Source organism: Oryzias latipes, chromosome 14 (genome assembly GCF_002234675.1).
Source record: "Oryzias latipes chromosome 14, ASM223467v1".
In the NCBI taxonomy this organism is placed as follows: domain Eukaryota; kingdom Metazoa; phylum Chordata; class Actinopteri; order Beloniformes; family Adrianichthyidae; genus Oryzias; species Oryzias latipes.
In genome coordinates this window covers 17,334,908-17,351,116 of record NC_019872.2, presented here as the reverse complement: position 1 = coordinate 17,351,116, position 16,209 = coordinate 17,334,908, and the positions used below count along the sequence as shown (strand labels likewise).

The 16,209-nt window shown below is 39.7% G+C and overlaps 1 protein-coding gene across 12 annotated transcripts in view; it reads right to left on the bottom strand.

Moving 5' to 3' along the window:
- myo18a (myosin XVIIIA) overlaps positions 1-16,209 on the bottom strand; it is an 80,060-nt gene that overhangs the window by 60,276 nt on the left and 3,575 nt on the right. For 2 of the 12 annotated variants that reach the window (XM_011483674.3, XM_020708998.2), the window contains exons 1-12: positions 8,560-8,687; positions 7,813-8,033; positions 7,666-7,689; positions 5,696-6,520; positions 5,075-5,152; positions 4,833-4,904; positions 3,104-3,145; positions 2,437-2,496; positions 1,684-1,771; positions 570-676; positions 317-493; positions 5-215 (exon numbers count right to left, since the gene is read on the bottom strand). In XM_011483674.3, the coding sequence (XP_011481976.1) occupies positions 5-215; positions 317-493; positions 570-676; positions 1,684-1,771; positions 2,437-2,496; positions 3,104-3,145; positions 4,833-4,904; positions 5,075-5,152; positions 5,696-6,520; positions 7,666-7,689; positions 7,813-7,851 (1,723 nt within the window). In that variant the 5' untranslated portion in view covers positions 7,852-8,033; positions 8,560-8,687. Of the gene's footprint in view, positions 1-4; positions 216-316; positions 494-569; positions 677-1,683; positions 1,772-2,436; positions 2,497-3,103; positions 3,146-4,832; positions 4,905-5,074; positions 5,153-5,695; positions 6,521-7,665; positions 7,690-7,812; positions 8,034-8,559; positions 8,698-16,209 lie in introns of those variants that run through there. The other 10 variants (XM_020708996.2, XM_020708997.2, XM_004076559.4 and 7 more) reach the window with 8 other exon arrangements.

The following is a 16,209-nucleotide window of genomic DNA, read 5'->3' as shown; positions in this document are numbered from 1 at the left end:
CTACCAGAGAAGGTCTTGTTGGTGGTTCCAGCAACAGTAACTAGATACTGGAGGAGGTGCTGACAGTTGGTAGTCTTTCCACTGCCACTCTTGCCGAGCAAGACAATGGATTGGTCCTGGCGAGTGGTTAGCAGGTTCCTGTAAGCAGCCTGTGCAATGCTGTAAATATGAGGGGCGGTGTCCTCCCTTCTGCAGCCCTTGAACATTTGCATCACCTTGAAGGAAGAGAAAATCAAGATTAGGAGATTAATAGCAACTAAAGGTTATTCTGGTCAGTCTCTTTCCCCCTTAATGCACCATGTAATGAATAGCATACCTTCTCAGAATACATGGAGGGGGCTCCAACAGGGTTAATGACCACCATGTTGGTCCCTGCATATGTGTGGACCAGGTTACTGCCATACCGCTGCCGCAGGGAGTGCATCACACTAGATTCATTCAGATACTGCAGGGAGGCCAGGTCTTCCACTCGGTCAAACGATGGAGGGTTTGCCTGGATTTTAAAGAAAAGGCAAATGTTAGTCCGCTGTCGTAACTGATAAAGTAGAAAGTTGATGCAATGAATTTACCTTTTCGACATCATCTTCATCCACGTCCAATAAAGAGCCATCACTCTCCAGGCGGATTTTCACCTTCCCCTCTGGCAGACTGCCTGCCTCCGTCTTCAGCAGAGTTGCTGTGGAGCCAGAAAGAGCGGAGTTTGTTTTCCGTGATGTGATTTCAACCCAAGAGGAATCACTTCATCTAATCCTGCCCGATAGCCCGCGGGCAACAACATTTATTAAAATCTAGTAAGCATTTCCCACAAAACATGTTCAAGGTAAATGCTGCCTTGTATAAAAATGTGTTCATCCATTCAAGTGCCACCTTTCCGAAAACATTTTCTGTCATTCAAAAACCAACTTCTGCAGTCTGATGCTACAGTTGACTGTGCATGAGAACTGGACTGAATGATCCCACCCCCTTTGGGCTCCAAATAGGAAGTTCCTGCTGGCTCCAATAAGGCAAGATCTTATAGATTTCTGTAGAGAAATAAACAGCTATAACTCTTTCTGTCAGAATAACCTGTCATGATAATTTTTCTGTAAGTTATGAACTGGCCAATCAGATGCCTCAACACAAGTATGTGGTCGTTCAAAATGTTTGAGGCATTTCATGCAGACTGACTCAGACCAATCACTGCTTACTGATAATTTCTGGTTCAAAATTGTGGCATCCGTATCGCAAAAAATATAGCAACTGAATTGACTTCATTTAATTGGAGCCAAAAGTACGTAAGCCATTTTCTATGGTATGGTAAATGGTGTCTACTAGTATAGCGCTTTTCCACCTCCCTCGAAGGCCCAAAGTGCTTTACATTCACAGTCCCATTCACTCACGCACACACACATTCACACACACTCCGCTGCCAAACACTGGTGCCAACCTTCCACCAGAGGCAAGGTGGGGTTCAGTGTCTTGCCCAAAGATACTTTGACACATGGGTGGGCTAAGCAGCAATCTTCCAATCAGAGGTTGACCTCCCTTCCGCTGCACCCTGACCGCCCTATGGGTGATGTCACACTCACTCGGTCCAGTGCTCATGTATAGTCAATGGATGAAACCTAAAAATGAACATGGCATGGGCCAGGGGCAAATGTCCATCATGATCCAAATGATAATAAACGTAATAGTTGTACTAACCCAAAGAAAATCCATCCTTGTGAATGAGCCATATTTTTTCTGTACCGTACCAGGTTTTCTCTGCTTTCAGCTGCTCCTCAGTCTTTCCCTGTTGGAGTAAAACAACATGGATGAGAATAGTGCAAACAGGCAGGAGAAAAGGCTTATTTTCGTTAATGAAATAACAGGTTTTGTAGCTTCTTTAAAATACACCTGTATTCATTGATATCTCCTTTGGTATAACACCAACATATTTGGTTTGAGCAGTTGTTGTTTTATTTAAAACAAAAGAAAACATTTTTTTGCTTGCTGTTGGGTGTTTTTGTTTGTTTGGATTGTTATATAATTGTTCATTTTAGTACTACTTAATCACACTGAAATGTTCCAAATCCATATACATCCACATTATTTATATTCTCACATTCGACACAGTGGTTCTAGACACTTTTCCTCTAATATATACAAATATTTCACCAATCAATTTTGAACTAATTGGACAAATAAATAGAAAAGGTAGAGAGGAAAGAATCTTTCCTCTTTTGGGAAACACATTTAAATGCAACAGGACAATGAAAACACTTGTATTTCCATTTAAATGAACACGGCTGCAGGGAAGACACGTCCTGGGTTTTAAGGAAGTGAGACTAAGCTACCAACTACCACAGTAACTACCACAGTGACTGGTTTGCTTCACTCAAAAATGATTACTACACACATCACTAATTAATACGGGGAGATGCTTTCAACAACAACCAGTTGGAGCCCCAATCAGACCTGAGCTGCAGCTGAGTGTGCTGCCTGAAGGATGGCCACAGGGTCCTCAACAGGCTTAGACTGGAGAAAGGAAGGATCACAATCAATATTGTGAAGAGGCAACACATGAAAAGCCACAATCAGCTGGCTGAAAATTCAGGACAGGTTATTGGCACAAAAATGAATGCATGGCATTTGCAGCACAACCAGTGCATCTCCTGAATGCCGCAAACAGTAGAATCCACTGCCAGGGACTCAATTTTAAATAATCACAGCAAAAAATATTAATTAGTAGAGGATGCAGTGGAAGATACCTGCTCCATCATATCAAACAGCACATAAAAACCGTGTAAAAATGTGTGCTGATTAATTTACATCACAATGGCCACAACCAAAGTCAAGGCTGTTAGGGGACAAAAAACTTTGTCTCTATATTTCTTGGTGCAATAAATGCAACGCGGTCAAAATCAATTTCTAAGGGTTTTTCAAAATCCACAAAGTTCCTGTTCAAATCCAGTTTTTGTCCCAGCTCCTTTGTGTTATATTAGTACATTCCAGGCCACTGCAAGATCCAGTGTGAGGTCAGAGACGAGCAGCAGGCGCAGACAGGGTGGGTCACAGAGGGGCTGGCGGAGGAGAGCATGCGCAAACAACAGCTCCCCACAGCCGATGGGGAGTGTGGCTGTACCTGAGCAGGCTGTACCTGGGAGCCTTTGTGAACTGCATAGCGCTAACCATGCCGACAGTGAAGAGGACAGTGGCAAGTCGGGATTCACCAACCCACAAAAAAAAAACGCAAAAGCAGAGAGAAGACATGAAAGCAAGACAACTACGTTTTCATAACACAAGCTAATAATGCCAGCTGAGTAGGATTTGCTGAGAAGTCAAATTTATTGGCTTGTTTTAACCATGCCAAGACACGGAAAATGTTCAAAAGAAATTAGAGATTGCAAAAACACAAAGTCCCAGCAAAAAAATAAAAATGAGCTGTACACAGTTCATAGTTTCAAAGTTTAAGGTGCACTAATAAGGATTTCCGGACAATGCAAGAAAAACAAACTGTCAATAGTTGCCACCGGTTTTCTCAAGAGGCATGTAGTCAGAATCCTTAATAACAAAAAAAAAGCTGCAGGAAAACTTTTCTCCATCAGGGAACAAGGTTTTAGTTTACACAGTAAGACACACAACCCTACCAAGAGTTCTGTTCATTAGAGACAAGAGGCATTCATGCAATCAGTGAGGAAGCTGAAGCGTAGCATCATTTGACCCTCCACCAGTACAATGACACAGAGGTATCCAAAAACCCAAGAAGCGCTTGGTTCTAGGAAAGGTGTCAAAGGTGCTAGAGTGTCTGCCACAGCCACCTGACTAGAACCTAATGAAACTCTTTGAAGGATTTAAAGATGGTGGATGCACCGCTTCTGTGAAGCTGTGCAGCAAAGCGTTTCAAAATGGGACAAGGGTGATCTGCTGAAAATGCATCTCAAACAGGGCCAAGAAATGGCGACCGCAGTTATCAAAAGTGATATTTAGAATTACATTTTTATAAAGCCGCATTTAATGTATATTTAACTCACTATTTTTTATTTTTTATTAACTTAGAGGTTTAAAATATCAAAGCAAAATTACAATGAAGGCTTTCGTATTTTGATTAAAAATGATAAGAGTCCTTATGTTGTTATGAATCCAAAAGTGGTGACCAAACATTAACTGTATCACAGAACTGGACTGAGCGAGTGTGATGTCACTCATGGAAAATGGTTTCTGGCTCCAAAAAATTATGTTATTCCAGTCACCATTTTTTCATGATATGGACGTCGCCATGTTAAAGCCAGTAAACGGTCATTAGTCCAAGTCAGATTGAGTCCACGTTTCTATGGTAACCAACCACTCAAAGTGGGCCTGGGAGAATCTGTCATTCAAATGTTTCCAACAATGGACCTGGGGCCTGATAGGTCATCTGATAGATCAGTTTACAACTTGAATAACTTGCATTACAGAAAATATCATTAAAAAATGTTGTATGTGCATGACCGTATTAAAAACGGGTAGCAGAGCAAGAATAATGAATGATTAATTAATAAAGATCAATAGAAGTCTATGGGATTTTGGTTTCTTGGAGCCAGCAGGTACGTCATGTTTGGAATGCCAGGAGCGAGAGGTCACTCAGTCCAGTTTATGCCAACCACCAAGATTAAAGAAAAACTCCTTATTTGAGTCGTAAAAGTCCTGGAGCAACAAACTAGAATGAAAGATAATTACTAGAACGGCATTTCTGATAACAAAACTTCAGCCACTTCAGGCAAATTTTAAATTCTGTGTGGATAAATAAGCAGCTGGCTCCAGTTCACCGCCGTGAAAGTGCTTGTAAAAGCATGGCAGATGCAAACCATAAAAGTGCAGGGCACATGAGTTACATTATCGCCGTCTAGAGCGAAGATCTTCCTCACGCGCTTGTAGTCTTCCTCAGAGGGAGTCAGTTCTGGAGCCTATAATTTGACAGCAGGGGCAACAAAATCAAATACAGCCAGAAATTAACATCTGCGAGCCAAAAGTGGCTGAGTAAGCACAAAAAGGACATTTGTTTTCTTTTTCTTTTTTTTTTTAAGAGAATCTGCTTTGTGCTTCTGGACACGGAGAAGCACACATTAATGTGTACCTTTGCAGGAGGAGGACCAGTGTCCTGTTCATTCTGGGGAGCCAGTGCACCAGAGGACGGTTTAGAGGTCTCCTTTACCTTCCATACCATATGCCAGTAAGATGAAAAGAAACATGCGCACATAGAGATGGAGATAAGGGTGAAGATGGGAAATAGACGGGAAATTTTTAGATGTGGGTTTGTAGCACACACAAAAAAAAACATGGTGCCATGCGACAAACTTGAGGTGTCTTTTCAGGAGACAAATATAAGAAACACAACCCTCTGTCAGAAAAAGTGACCATGAAGAGTCACAGCTCAGCCCTCAGAGACACTATGAAGTTTCAGATCTACCACACTGAAAGTGCTGAGCACATTCTTATATCCACTGATGAAGTCTGATTGTGAGCTCACACATACACTTGTCTCCTTACTCAATGTGGTTTCATTAAATTGTCCTTTTTTTTCAACTGGTATGTTTGAAGCACTTTTTTTTTTTTTTATCTTGAAAGTCAATTAAATTTCAAGGTGTTTTCAAAGAGAATCCATACCGAATGAGTATTAGGTCGTTGACGTCTGTCTTATCATGGGAAGGCATGCTCTACAGTAGAAAGGCAAACATGCACTCTTTCTGCTCAGTACCTCAGGTTTCTTCACAAATAGTGGATGGGGCTTCGGGATGAATCCTGCAGGAGGAGCCAGCGGATCCGCTTTTGGAACTGGGATGAATCCTGGACGTCTTGTCAAAATATTCTGCTTCAGGGCCACCGGACTTGTTTTTTTTGCAGGAATGAAACCAGGTGGAGGAGTCAACGGATTCTGCTTGGGTGTGGGAATAAAACCAGCAGGTGGGGCCAACGGATCAGATTTGGGTGGAGGAATAAAACCAGCGGGCGGGGCCAATGGATCAGGTTTGGGTGGAGGAATAAACCCTGCTGGAGGGGTAAGGAGGTTAGACTTCAGGGGTGTAGGATTTGGAGCGGCAGCAGTCGCTGTGGGTTTGGCATCCTCTGGTTTGTCAGGAGCGGGTTTTTCCTCCTGTTCCTCCACCTTTCCCGAGTCTCCCTCCTGCTTCACCTCCTCTTTCGTATCCTCTTTACGGTCTTGAGTGCGAATACGAGGGCGGTGTTCCTTGGTTCTGCTTCGGCCCATTAAACTGGTCAGGCCCATGGATAAATCATCCTTCTCCTCCACAGCAGCTCTAGGTTTTGTGTCGGCGGCAGCCATGGAAACGGTGGACTGGTTCTGCTCTTCCGTCCCAGCAGGAACCACCCGCCTAACAACTCTTCTCACAACCCTAACCACCTTTTTACTGCCACTGCTCTCTTGCTCCCCTGGGGTGTCCGGACCTCCGACGGCAGCATGACTGTTCAACGCTTCAGCTGATGTTGCTGCCAATTGTGGACTTTTTGCTGCTTCTATTCCAGGTTTACTGGCTGCTTGAGGCTGAACACTATCAGACTGGATCTAAGTAGAGCAAAGTGGTGTAGATTATTCCCACCGCTGTTAAATCACACTTTCAAAGTGGATAAGCAATTAGTCATAGTCTTGACACCCAATGACAACATTCTATATTTGTCACTAAAACTCTACTTGCACATATAGCTAAGGTATGTTATTTAGTCACAGAAGTGTTACTACAGTCCAAAGAGCCAGAAATGCAAAACATAGCACTGAAGGACAGAAAAGTCAGCAAGGTAATGTGAGTATTCCATTAGTTAGACCTTTCTGACCTGCATTTTATCTTTTAAAGTAATTAGAAAACACTCCAAGACACATTTATGTCTAAATTTCACACAAATATATGGTACAAGTGCCCCTATGTTAACCGTAAAATCAGAAGTGATTATTAAACACATGTAAGAAGTGAATCCATGACAAACATCCGCCTTTAATTGTTTTGGTTTACCGTCTTCAGCATTAAAAAAAACAGCCTTTAAAGACCCTTTTCGATAAAACATTGTGTTTTTGTAGGATTTTTTTCTGATGGAGGACCTATATAAAGAAAAATTAGGGTTAAAACTGCATTTCTGATCATTTCTCTAGTCAAATCGTTATGAATCAGGAGCAGACAAAAACGCTGTTAGAAAAAAACGTATTTGAAGCATAGAAAATACGCTGGGTGGGTCCTGCCCCACTCCACCGTGACGCATCCACTGGTGGATGGACCAGTCGATGTACGCCTTTGTTTTCTTAATCTGAGCTGGTCTCTGGACTGTTTGCCTGGACCGCTCCAATACCGCTCCTCATTATTTTTGTTGCACCAGTAAACCGGTAACGTTGAGTTGAGGTTGTGATGGGGTGTAAGCTAGCAGGAGAGAGTGTGAACAAATGGATGATGGGGAGTTGGGTGCCGACTTACGTCCGTACCAATGGTCCCGCCCACAACTCAGAGGCAAATGTCAAATTAACTACTGCCGCTCTGCAGAAACTCTTAGAAAACAACACAAGTTTTTGGATTTTGATAGATCAAAAGAAGATCGGAGAGGGACTTTAAGGACTACCGTGGCTCGTGAGGCACAGCAAACATCAAATGGTGGTTTGCACAAGCACACACAGTTTAATTCCAGCCAACAACTCTCTGAACACATGCAGCTGAAAAGGAAACTTACATCTGGCTTGCTGTCAACTTTGACCTACAGTAGAGGAAGCAACACAAATACAATCAAACCCCACATCCAGCCCAGGGCTGCTCTCCACTTACAGAAACAGTGTTTACCAATTCAGCAAATAAGTAAAAAGGCAGAAGTGAGACTTCCCTTTTGCTCCCAGAAAGAAAAGCGCGATTTGTATGCCATGGTGGCCGGCCAGAAGTCATGGATTTAAGCCGGACGATGTGGAGAAGAAAATGAATGGAATGATGAGACAAGAGGAGCTAGTTGAAGTGATGAAGGACGGGGGAATTTAAGGGGGAGCACTGGAACACTGGGAAATTGTTTTCATCACACAACTGCTCATAGGGCAGCGGAACCATGCAGCACTGAGGATAGAACACATGGAGAACACAAATGATGACATGAAAGCGTTCTTTTTTTCACAACATAGTAGTGAACACAAAGCTCTAGAAAATCTGTCATGCAGGTTTTTCTCTAGGTTACTAAACAGTGAATAAACACTTTCTTCCACACATGACTAGAAATAAACAGTTTTTGTTGAGCGTTTTGTAAAAACCACTGATTGAATAATGAAAATTAAAGAAATGGGTGCCAGTTTGCACAACTCTACATTTAATTCTCACACCGACGGGCAAAGTTCTGTTAAAAAGTTTTCAACGACTCAATGTGAAATTTGCAGTGGACAGAGAAAGAATAAATAAGAGCAACTATTTCACCATCTCTGGCCCTGCTTTCATCAGCATTCACTCCTATAAATAGTTGAAGCAGCAAAGGAGGCCATTCTGAGGCGCTATCAGAGCCCTAATGGAAGTGCTGGGCAGAGCATGGACACCCCGAGCAGATCACACCACTCGCCACACACAGAGCCCACCACAGGCTCGAGCCCATTACCTGCTCTCTGGGCCTGGTTAACCTTCCAATCTTCGCTCAGCCAATGCAGCAGTCGCCGTCTGACCTGTGAAAAGGGTAAGACCTGAGTCTGCCAGGACCAAATACCCCCCTAGCAGCGAGAGGGAGGGCGACCTCGAGGGGTGGGGTCACTCGGCCCAGTAAGCCTGGGTCTGAGAGGAGCAGGAGGAGGAGGGGAGGGGTAACATGAGAGGATCTGGGTGGGAGGATGGAAGGACAGCTGCTGAAACACAGAAGGGCTAATAATAGAGTTTGCACATCATTTGCCAATGCGGTGCTCCCGTCACAATGTACTTTTGGGACAAGTTCATCAAATATTCATTGTTTGCTGCTGAACAACCCTTTCTCTGTCCACAGATGTCAACTTTATTTGTCAATTTTTTACAAAACCCTAAACTTACAAATGACACAAAACTGTAAGAGTTCATCTCTAAAATGAGATAATTAAAGCAAATATGTAAAGAAAAAAATCATTTAGATCTAGTTTAGATCTATTCAAACTTATTTAAATATTTCTTATTCAGAATTTAAAGTTCAACTCCACTAGAGGGCGCTAAAGGTAAAAAAAAACTGGGATTTCTGCTTCACCTTTGGCAACTATTGACCTACATTGAACATCCTGTTTTGTCTAATGCCAAACTTAAGCCAGAATGCCTCAATAATAATACTGTTGAAAATAAAAATTTAAAAAAAAATGGAGAGAAAAAAATGTAAACCTTTTTTTATTTCAAATGTAAACTTAGTGTACGTCCATTTTATAGCAGTGTCTCTTTAAATTCCACTTTCAAAATAAGAAGTTGCCCTGAAGCTGGATTGCTGTTAAACCAGTTGCTTAAACTTACATAAATGTTTGCTCATTTAAGGAAGTTAGGAGAAGCAGATGCAATAACTGGCTCAACAGGGCATGTATGAGTATTAAAAAATACAACTTTTAACTCCCAAGCAAGAGCCGACAGACATTTCTTTGAACAGTTTTTACCACAAAAAATGAGGAAATGAATGAAAGTATCCATGAGAAATTTGTTGTACAGTACAGTTATCTAATCTAAGATCAACTGATGTCACTAAGCAAAACAAGACATTTCCTGTGAAATTCCCCAAAGAGAAATAAAACATTTAGCCACACAGGAAAACTTGAAACTCACACGTTAACACTAGTTTTCAGTTAAAAACACTGTTGTTCTTCCCATTTAGCACAGAGAACCTATAAAAAGGAACCACTGCAGTTTTTTTTTTTGTTTTTTTTGCTAGACGTTTATCAATTTATGGTTAGGGCAGAATAAAGATTAACAACTCTGTGCACCACTTTAAAAAAGGGGAAAAAAATTTTGTTTGACCCATTAAATCATCCCACAGTAAAAAATATCATTTCTCATCTTAGAAACTAAAAAGTGAGAAGATACACTAGCTCTTACAATAAAAACGTTTTTCATTGTAACCTAATGAATGCAGGGTAATCTTTGGGGAACAAAGTTCAAAAGCAAACATCAGGACTTCCACGAACAGCTGTGTGATGTCACAGCGCAAACATCACACAGCATGGTTGTTATCTGCATCTTCATAGGTATGGACAACAAAGTGACTTAGGCTTTTCACCGCTTAAAAATGCATCGATTGTCACGGTTTGTCTCCAAACAGACAGACATAACCCAGTTGGGAGATTCCACGTTTCACAATAGCAAACAGGATATTGCTGTTTGTTCTTTAAAAAAGAAGGAAGCTGATACACTCAGAGAAAGCTCCTGCCAGTCTCTAAAAAGTCGGAAATGTAAATGAAATCTATGATGCAATTGATCAGATGTTGAGGAAATTACAGATCCAAATCCCTCCCAAAATTATACCTAGTCCTGTCTTACTTAAAATTATCTTTAAGGTAATTAATACATTTTCTTCCACTTTCCTTTTGCCCACATGTTTTAAGCAGTGATAAACACATTACACAAGTGCAGAAAGTGATTCAAAGTGCAGACTCTGGTCAAATGTTTAAAACTTCAAGTTGAAGTTAAATTACTAAGTTAAAGTAAAGTAAAATGCTTGTTTTTATATAACTTGAGTATTTAAAGTCCTTTTGGAAAATGTATGTCTTTCAAAGTGCACAAATGTGGCAAATGAAACAGGATTATTGGCTGCTAATATATTCAATAGGATACTTCCATCTTAAAAAGTACAGAAACTATCAAAAAAAGAAAATGTCATCTATTTAAGAATCTTTTTTTCTTCTGTTCTTCTGGTATAAATAGTTTCATAAGGATTGCCACACATTTATTTCATAACGTAGATCTTAATCTTTAGAGGAAAATCGCTCTGAAGATTTTACATTTTCAGACACAGAGACGTAAATTTAAAAGTAAATTTTTAGAAATCCACACTTTGCCTTTCAATGATTTATGAACTTTAAAACTTTAGAATCTCAACATTGACTTTTTATTAAAATATGTTTAAAAACATTTTTTGGTTAAAAAGACAACTTAGAGATGGAAGGGAAATGATTCAAAGGGAATTAATAAAAAGAAAAAAGAAAAATTGAACCATTTTTGTTGTATTTAGCGGTTTACCGTTTGTGCTTCTATTCAATAGCTATAACATTTTTTAAATTATTATTTTTATTCTTTAGTTTTTCATCAGTTTTATAAAACTTGGCTGCCCTAGACAATATAAACATGCCATACAAATATCCAATAATTAATTGACTGTATGGTTGGCAAACACAGATGATGACATGGCCAGACCGGTGAATAACTATACATTTGTGGAAAGAGCTAACACCCTGAAAATAAAACCAAACTTCTTCAAAATACACAAGGCTTTATTAAAAAAGAAAAGAAAATCAGTTTAAAAAATATGGTTCAGAAATGTATACTGACTTCAGGGTATTGGTCTCTTCATTGATGTACAAAATTATGGTAAAATACCCCTAAATGTCCTAATCGCCAGTTATGCACAGCTATAAAACAGATATGGGATTTTAATCTAGGCAAGAGATTCCAGAAAAAGCTAAAAAAAAAAATTTGCAATGATTGATTGTTTTCATCCTAACTAGAGACCCTGAGGCTGTACTCTATCTAGTGGCAAAGATGAGCTGCATAGAACTAATTAGTTTAACAGCCACCACCAAGAGTAAAACATCGGTTCGTCTGTACATCATTAAGATCACTAACAGTATAAATACCTTACACAGCTAAATCTAGGGGAGTGGAAGAGGGAGGTGGATGAACTACCGAGGGAGGGCAACGTCCTGTACAGTATGTTCCAATAAGAAACAGTATTAAAACATTCTACCAATGACTGAACTGACTGAATGGAAACACAGAAGCATGGTTATGGCTCAAAGGAACAAGATTAAAAGAAGCTGGGATTTACCACAACAGGCAGGGTCCTGATTGCAGACTATTCAATACCCCTGAGACAATTCACCACATGCAAGCTGTCCCAAGATGAGAGGTCTGTAATGTCCATCATTGGCATACTTCAACTGTTGGAGAAATAACGTTAAAAAAAGAATTCAGGAAATCACATTGTGTGATTCTTTTTAATAAATTCATTTTTATAATTGAGTAAAAAAATGAGTATTTAGTCAATACTAAAAGTTTACCTCAATACTTTCTAATTTAGCCCTGGTTAAAAATGACAAAGAGTTCAAAAGTTTCCTGTAGATTTTCATCAAGTTTGAACAAACTGCAGCAGTTATTTTTGGTCCATTCTTTCATGCAGATTTTCTCAAAACCGATGATGTTTTGGGGTTGTTGCTAAGCAACATGGACTTTCAACTCCCTCCACAGATTCTCTACTGGATTAAGGTCTAAAGACTGGCTAGATCACTCCTTTAGTGCTTGGCTGATGTATTTGGGATCATTGTCATGTTGGAAGATCCAGCCACATTTTATCCTCAACGCTCTCACTGTTAGAAGGGAGTTTTCAACCAGAATCTCACCATTAAGGACCCCATTCATCCATTCCTTCATACAGATCAGTCGTCCTTGCTCCTTTAAAAAAAAAGCAGCCCGCAAAGATGGTGTTGCTACCCCAATGCTTAACAGTGGGTATGGTGTTCTTGGGATGCAGTTCAGCCTTGTCAAACACGGCAACTGGCGTTTATACCAAAGAGTTCAATTTTCGTCTCATCTGACCACATGACTTTCTCCCAATCATCCAAATGGTCTCTGGCAAACTTTACACAGACCCGAACATGTGGTCCAGCCTTGTGGTCTGTGATCCATGTGGTCATGAGAGGTTGAAGCCTGACTGTTTAAGGGTGTGGATAGCTGTCTTTTATACAGATAACCATTTCAAAAAGGTAACACTGAAGTAACAAGTGGAGGATAGAAGAAGTCTGTGAGAGATGGAATTCTTGCTTGTTTATAGGTAATAAATTCTCATTTTCTGCATCATTATACAAATTAACTCCTTAAAAACCATGCAGTGTGTTTTCCTGGATTTTTTTATTTACATTTTGTCTCTCACAGTTGAAGTGTTGTGATGATGAATGTTACCGATTAAACTCTGCTTTTTATGTCAGACAACCTTTAATGCAGACTCAGTGACTGACAAAAATCGTTTTTGCCCTTCTGCATCAGCAGGATGTACGCTGCAAGTAGCCACAGCGTCCATGGCGCATCATAACTAAGTGGCTAGAATAGGTAATAGAAATATATTTGACAGGTACTCCTACGGTCAAAACAAAATGTAAGGTACCCCGAAAAGTGTTGAAGAATTAGCATACAAAAATCCTGTCGGGCTTTCAGACCAGCTTACTAATTGACAAGTTGGTAAAAGCTAACCATAAGTGCTTTGTGTTGACGAACAGAAAGCAGATTCAAAAAGATTATGCTGCATCTATAAACATCAAGAAGAAGGAATGTAAGATGGTCAAGAAATATCACGAGCCGACAAAGGAACTACAATAGATGTGGAGGGTGAGGACAAAAGTTAAATCAGAGGCACATTTCAGATGTAACCCCCAAACTAGAAAACTGTCTCCAACCATTTCCAGGGCGAACATTTGTGTCCAAAATAGAGTAGTAATTACACATATTAGATATCTGGACCCTCAAGCTTTCAACAAACAAGTGATAAATAGTTGACTCAAGTGCAAAACTTTAGAATATTTTACAGAAATGCCATTAACTTCAAAATAATGTTTTCCTTTTTTTATTTTTTAAATTTATTAAAAGTTCTATCTAAATCAAAATAAAAATCCTCCAGATTGATGTTTAAGTACCATACCTAAATAATTTTACTTCATTACAGATTGTAAATACACATGAGAACTAGTTTTTATTTAATTTTCCTAGTTAAATAAAAGCATATAATAAGCAATAACATCATCCATCTATATTTGAACAAAACAAACGTATCATTTATTTTTGGTACTCCTAAAACGACATTCTCCGTAAAAACAGCTGGTTTCTGATCTAATCAGGGCGTGGAGCCAACTGTGCTTTAACCGATGTAAGTGACAGCAGTGACACACCCAGGAATGCTAGCTATCTTAACTGTTTTTAAACTAAATCAGGATAATCAACAACACAAAAGACAAAAACATTTTCAGAAAAGTGTAAAATACTTCCATAGGTTTATCATCTCCATCCCTTTGTTTTATATATAAATGTATTCCCTGCATCTTAATTAGAAGAAGAAAGCTTAAAGCATCAACAACATTTGTTAATTCGTGATTTTATGGCAAAATATAGACATAAAGTGTTTGGTGAGCTATTGTTGATGCAGGAGCAGATATTTAACATCAAAATGAAAATTATACAATCAAAAGGTTTAACATGTAATCCTAAGATAATGCCAAAACAGTAGAAAACTAAGTTTGAAAATATGTTTAAAAAAATGGGACTAAAAGAACTTTTTTGACCCGTTTCCTTTTGCACCAAAGTGCTAAAGTAGATGAGAAACATCTTTAACAAGTTGATGCCCCACACACCCTGCCAAAGGAAATAGATATGTCAATAGTGTTTTCTTCTTATCAAACATTAATTGCTGGGTTAGGAGCCAGCTCCCTTCTAACCGCCATCTTTTCAGTTTCTCATGGTTATTCATTCTAGGAAGTGCACGGCAATTCAATTTCACTCTCAGTTCCATTCTAACAAATCCTTCTGAAACCTTTACAGACAACGTTTTTTTTATCTACTGTCCTATGATGTTGTATACATTAACATGTGGACCTTATCCAGTATTCTAAACAACTGTACTTGAGTGTTGGAGCGAGCTGGGTGGAGATAATGATCAGTAAGTCAGAAGGTTTGTTGGGAAACTCAAGTGCAGACGGTTTTTAAAATGACTGGTTGTTGGTGCAGCTTTGCGTCACTCTGGTTAGACTCTGGCTTTACAAATACGTAAAGGTCAACAATTATCATATTTCACAAAATAGAACAAATCTTCAAAGCTGAGTTCTACTTTTTGTATTAATCAGTGCATGCTTTTATTTTTAAAGTCCTGGTTTTGAAGAAAGAAAAAAACAAAAAGGATTTGGCCAGTGCTTGGAGAGTAACGCATATTAGCCTCATGCTGAAAATAGCAGGGGGAAACTCATGATCATTACAGACAATGAAATGCTTGTTTTAAAGTCACAGTTGGAGTAACTGCTCCAGTATGACTTTAATGTAAATATTAAAATTCACACACAAAAACTGAAAGCCTAAACAGAAAAATCACTCAGTAGCCTTTTGTGGGTTTTGTTTAAGAGTGTCTGCTGTCATCCCGTGGACAAAAGGTCCACATGCTCAGTGGTGCATGCATGAAATTAGCTAATTTTGAGACTTACGCCCTCCCCTTTTGAGACTGGATCAGCCGCTGACCCTGTCTAAATAACAAATATGCAAATCATTTCAATGCCCAAGGATTTATAGTGCTAGTGAGCTTTCTATTGCAGGAGATGTTTTCTAATGACAACCAGACAAATTTGTGTGAAAAGGTATCCAGCAAAAAGCAAACCAGATATGTAATGAGAAGCAATGAAGCTAGGGGGGGGTAAAAACAGACAGCAGACAGCATACAGCCAAAGAGCAGGTGTTTAGCTGATGCAGTCCTGAGCCTTTTGTTCAATGACAGGCCTGTTATTATTGTATTCTCACTGCAGTCGCACAAACTGCTTGGTAACATCCCATGTAGTTGGTGCATACGTGCAACCATCCACTTATTGTTCAGCACATATGAACATACCAAAACGTAGATGAAGCACATTCTTGCTTCACAAAAGTTGCCCCAACTGGGCTGCGTAGACCTGAGTGTGGACTCCAGATCTTATTATATCAACCTATAAATGAGGCTGTTGGTTCTAGGTCAGCTCCACAAGCACATTTTCAGCTTTATCGGAGACAGCTTACATGTAATGGGGGAGGACATATATTGAGAAAAGTAAGCTTAAATTTGCAATTTTGAGTATTTCTTTATTGAAATTGTTATGAATCAGGAGAAGACGACACGTGCTGATTGAAAAAGAGCTTTTATGTGATGTAGAAAATATGTTGGGCAGGCCACAAGCTACCTGCTCCACTCCATTCTGATGCATCCACTTGTACGACTAGATCCATGTACTTAGTTTTCTTTGTTCGAGCACAACTCCAACAACTGTTGCCCGCTAGTTTTTGCTTTACCACTATTGTTAAGTTGGGGGTGTGAGGGGCT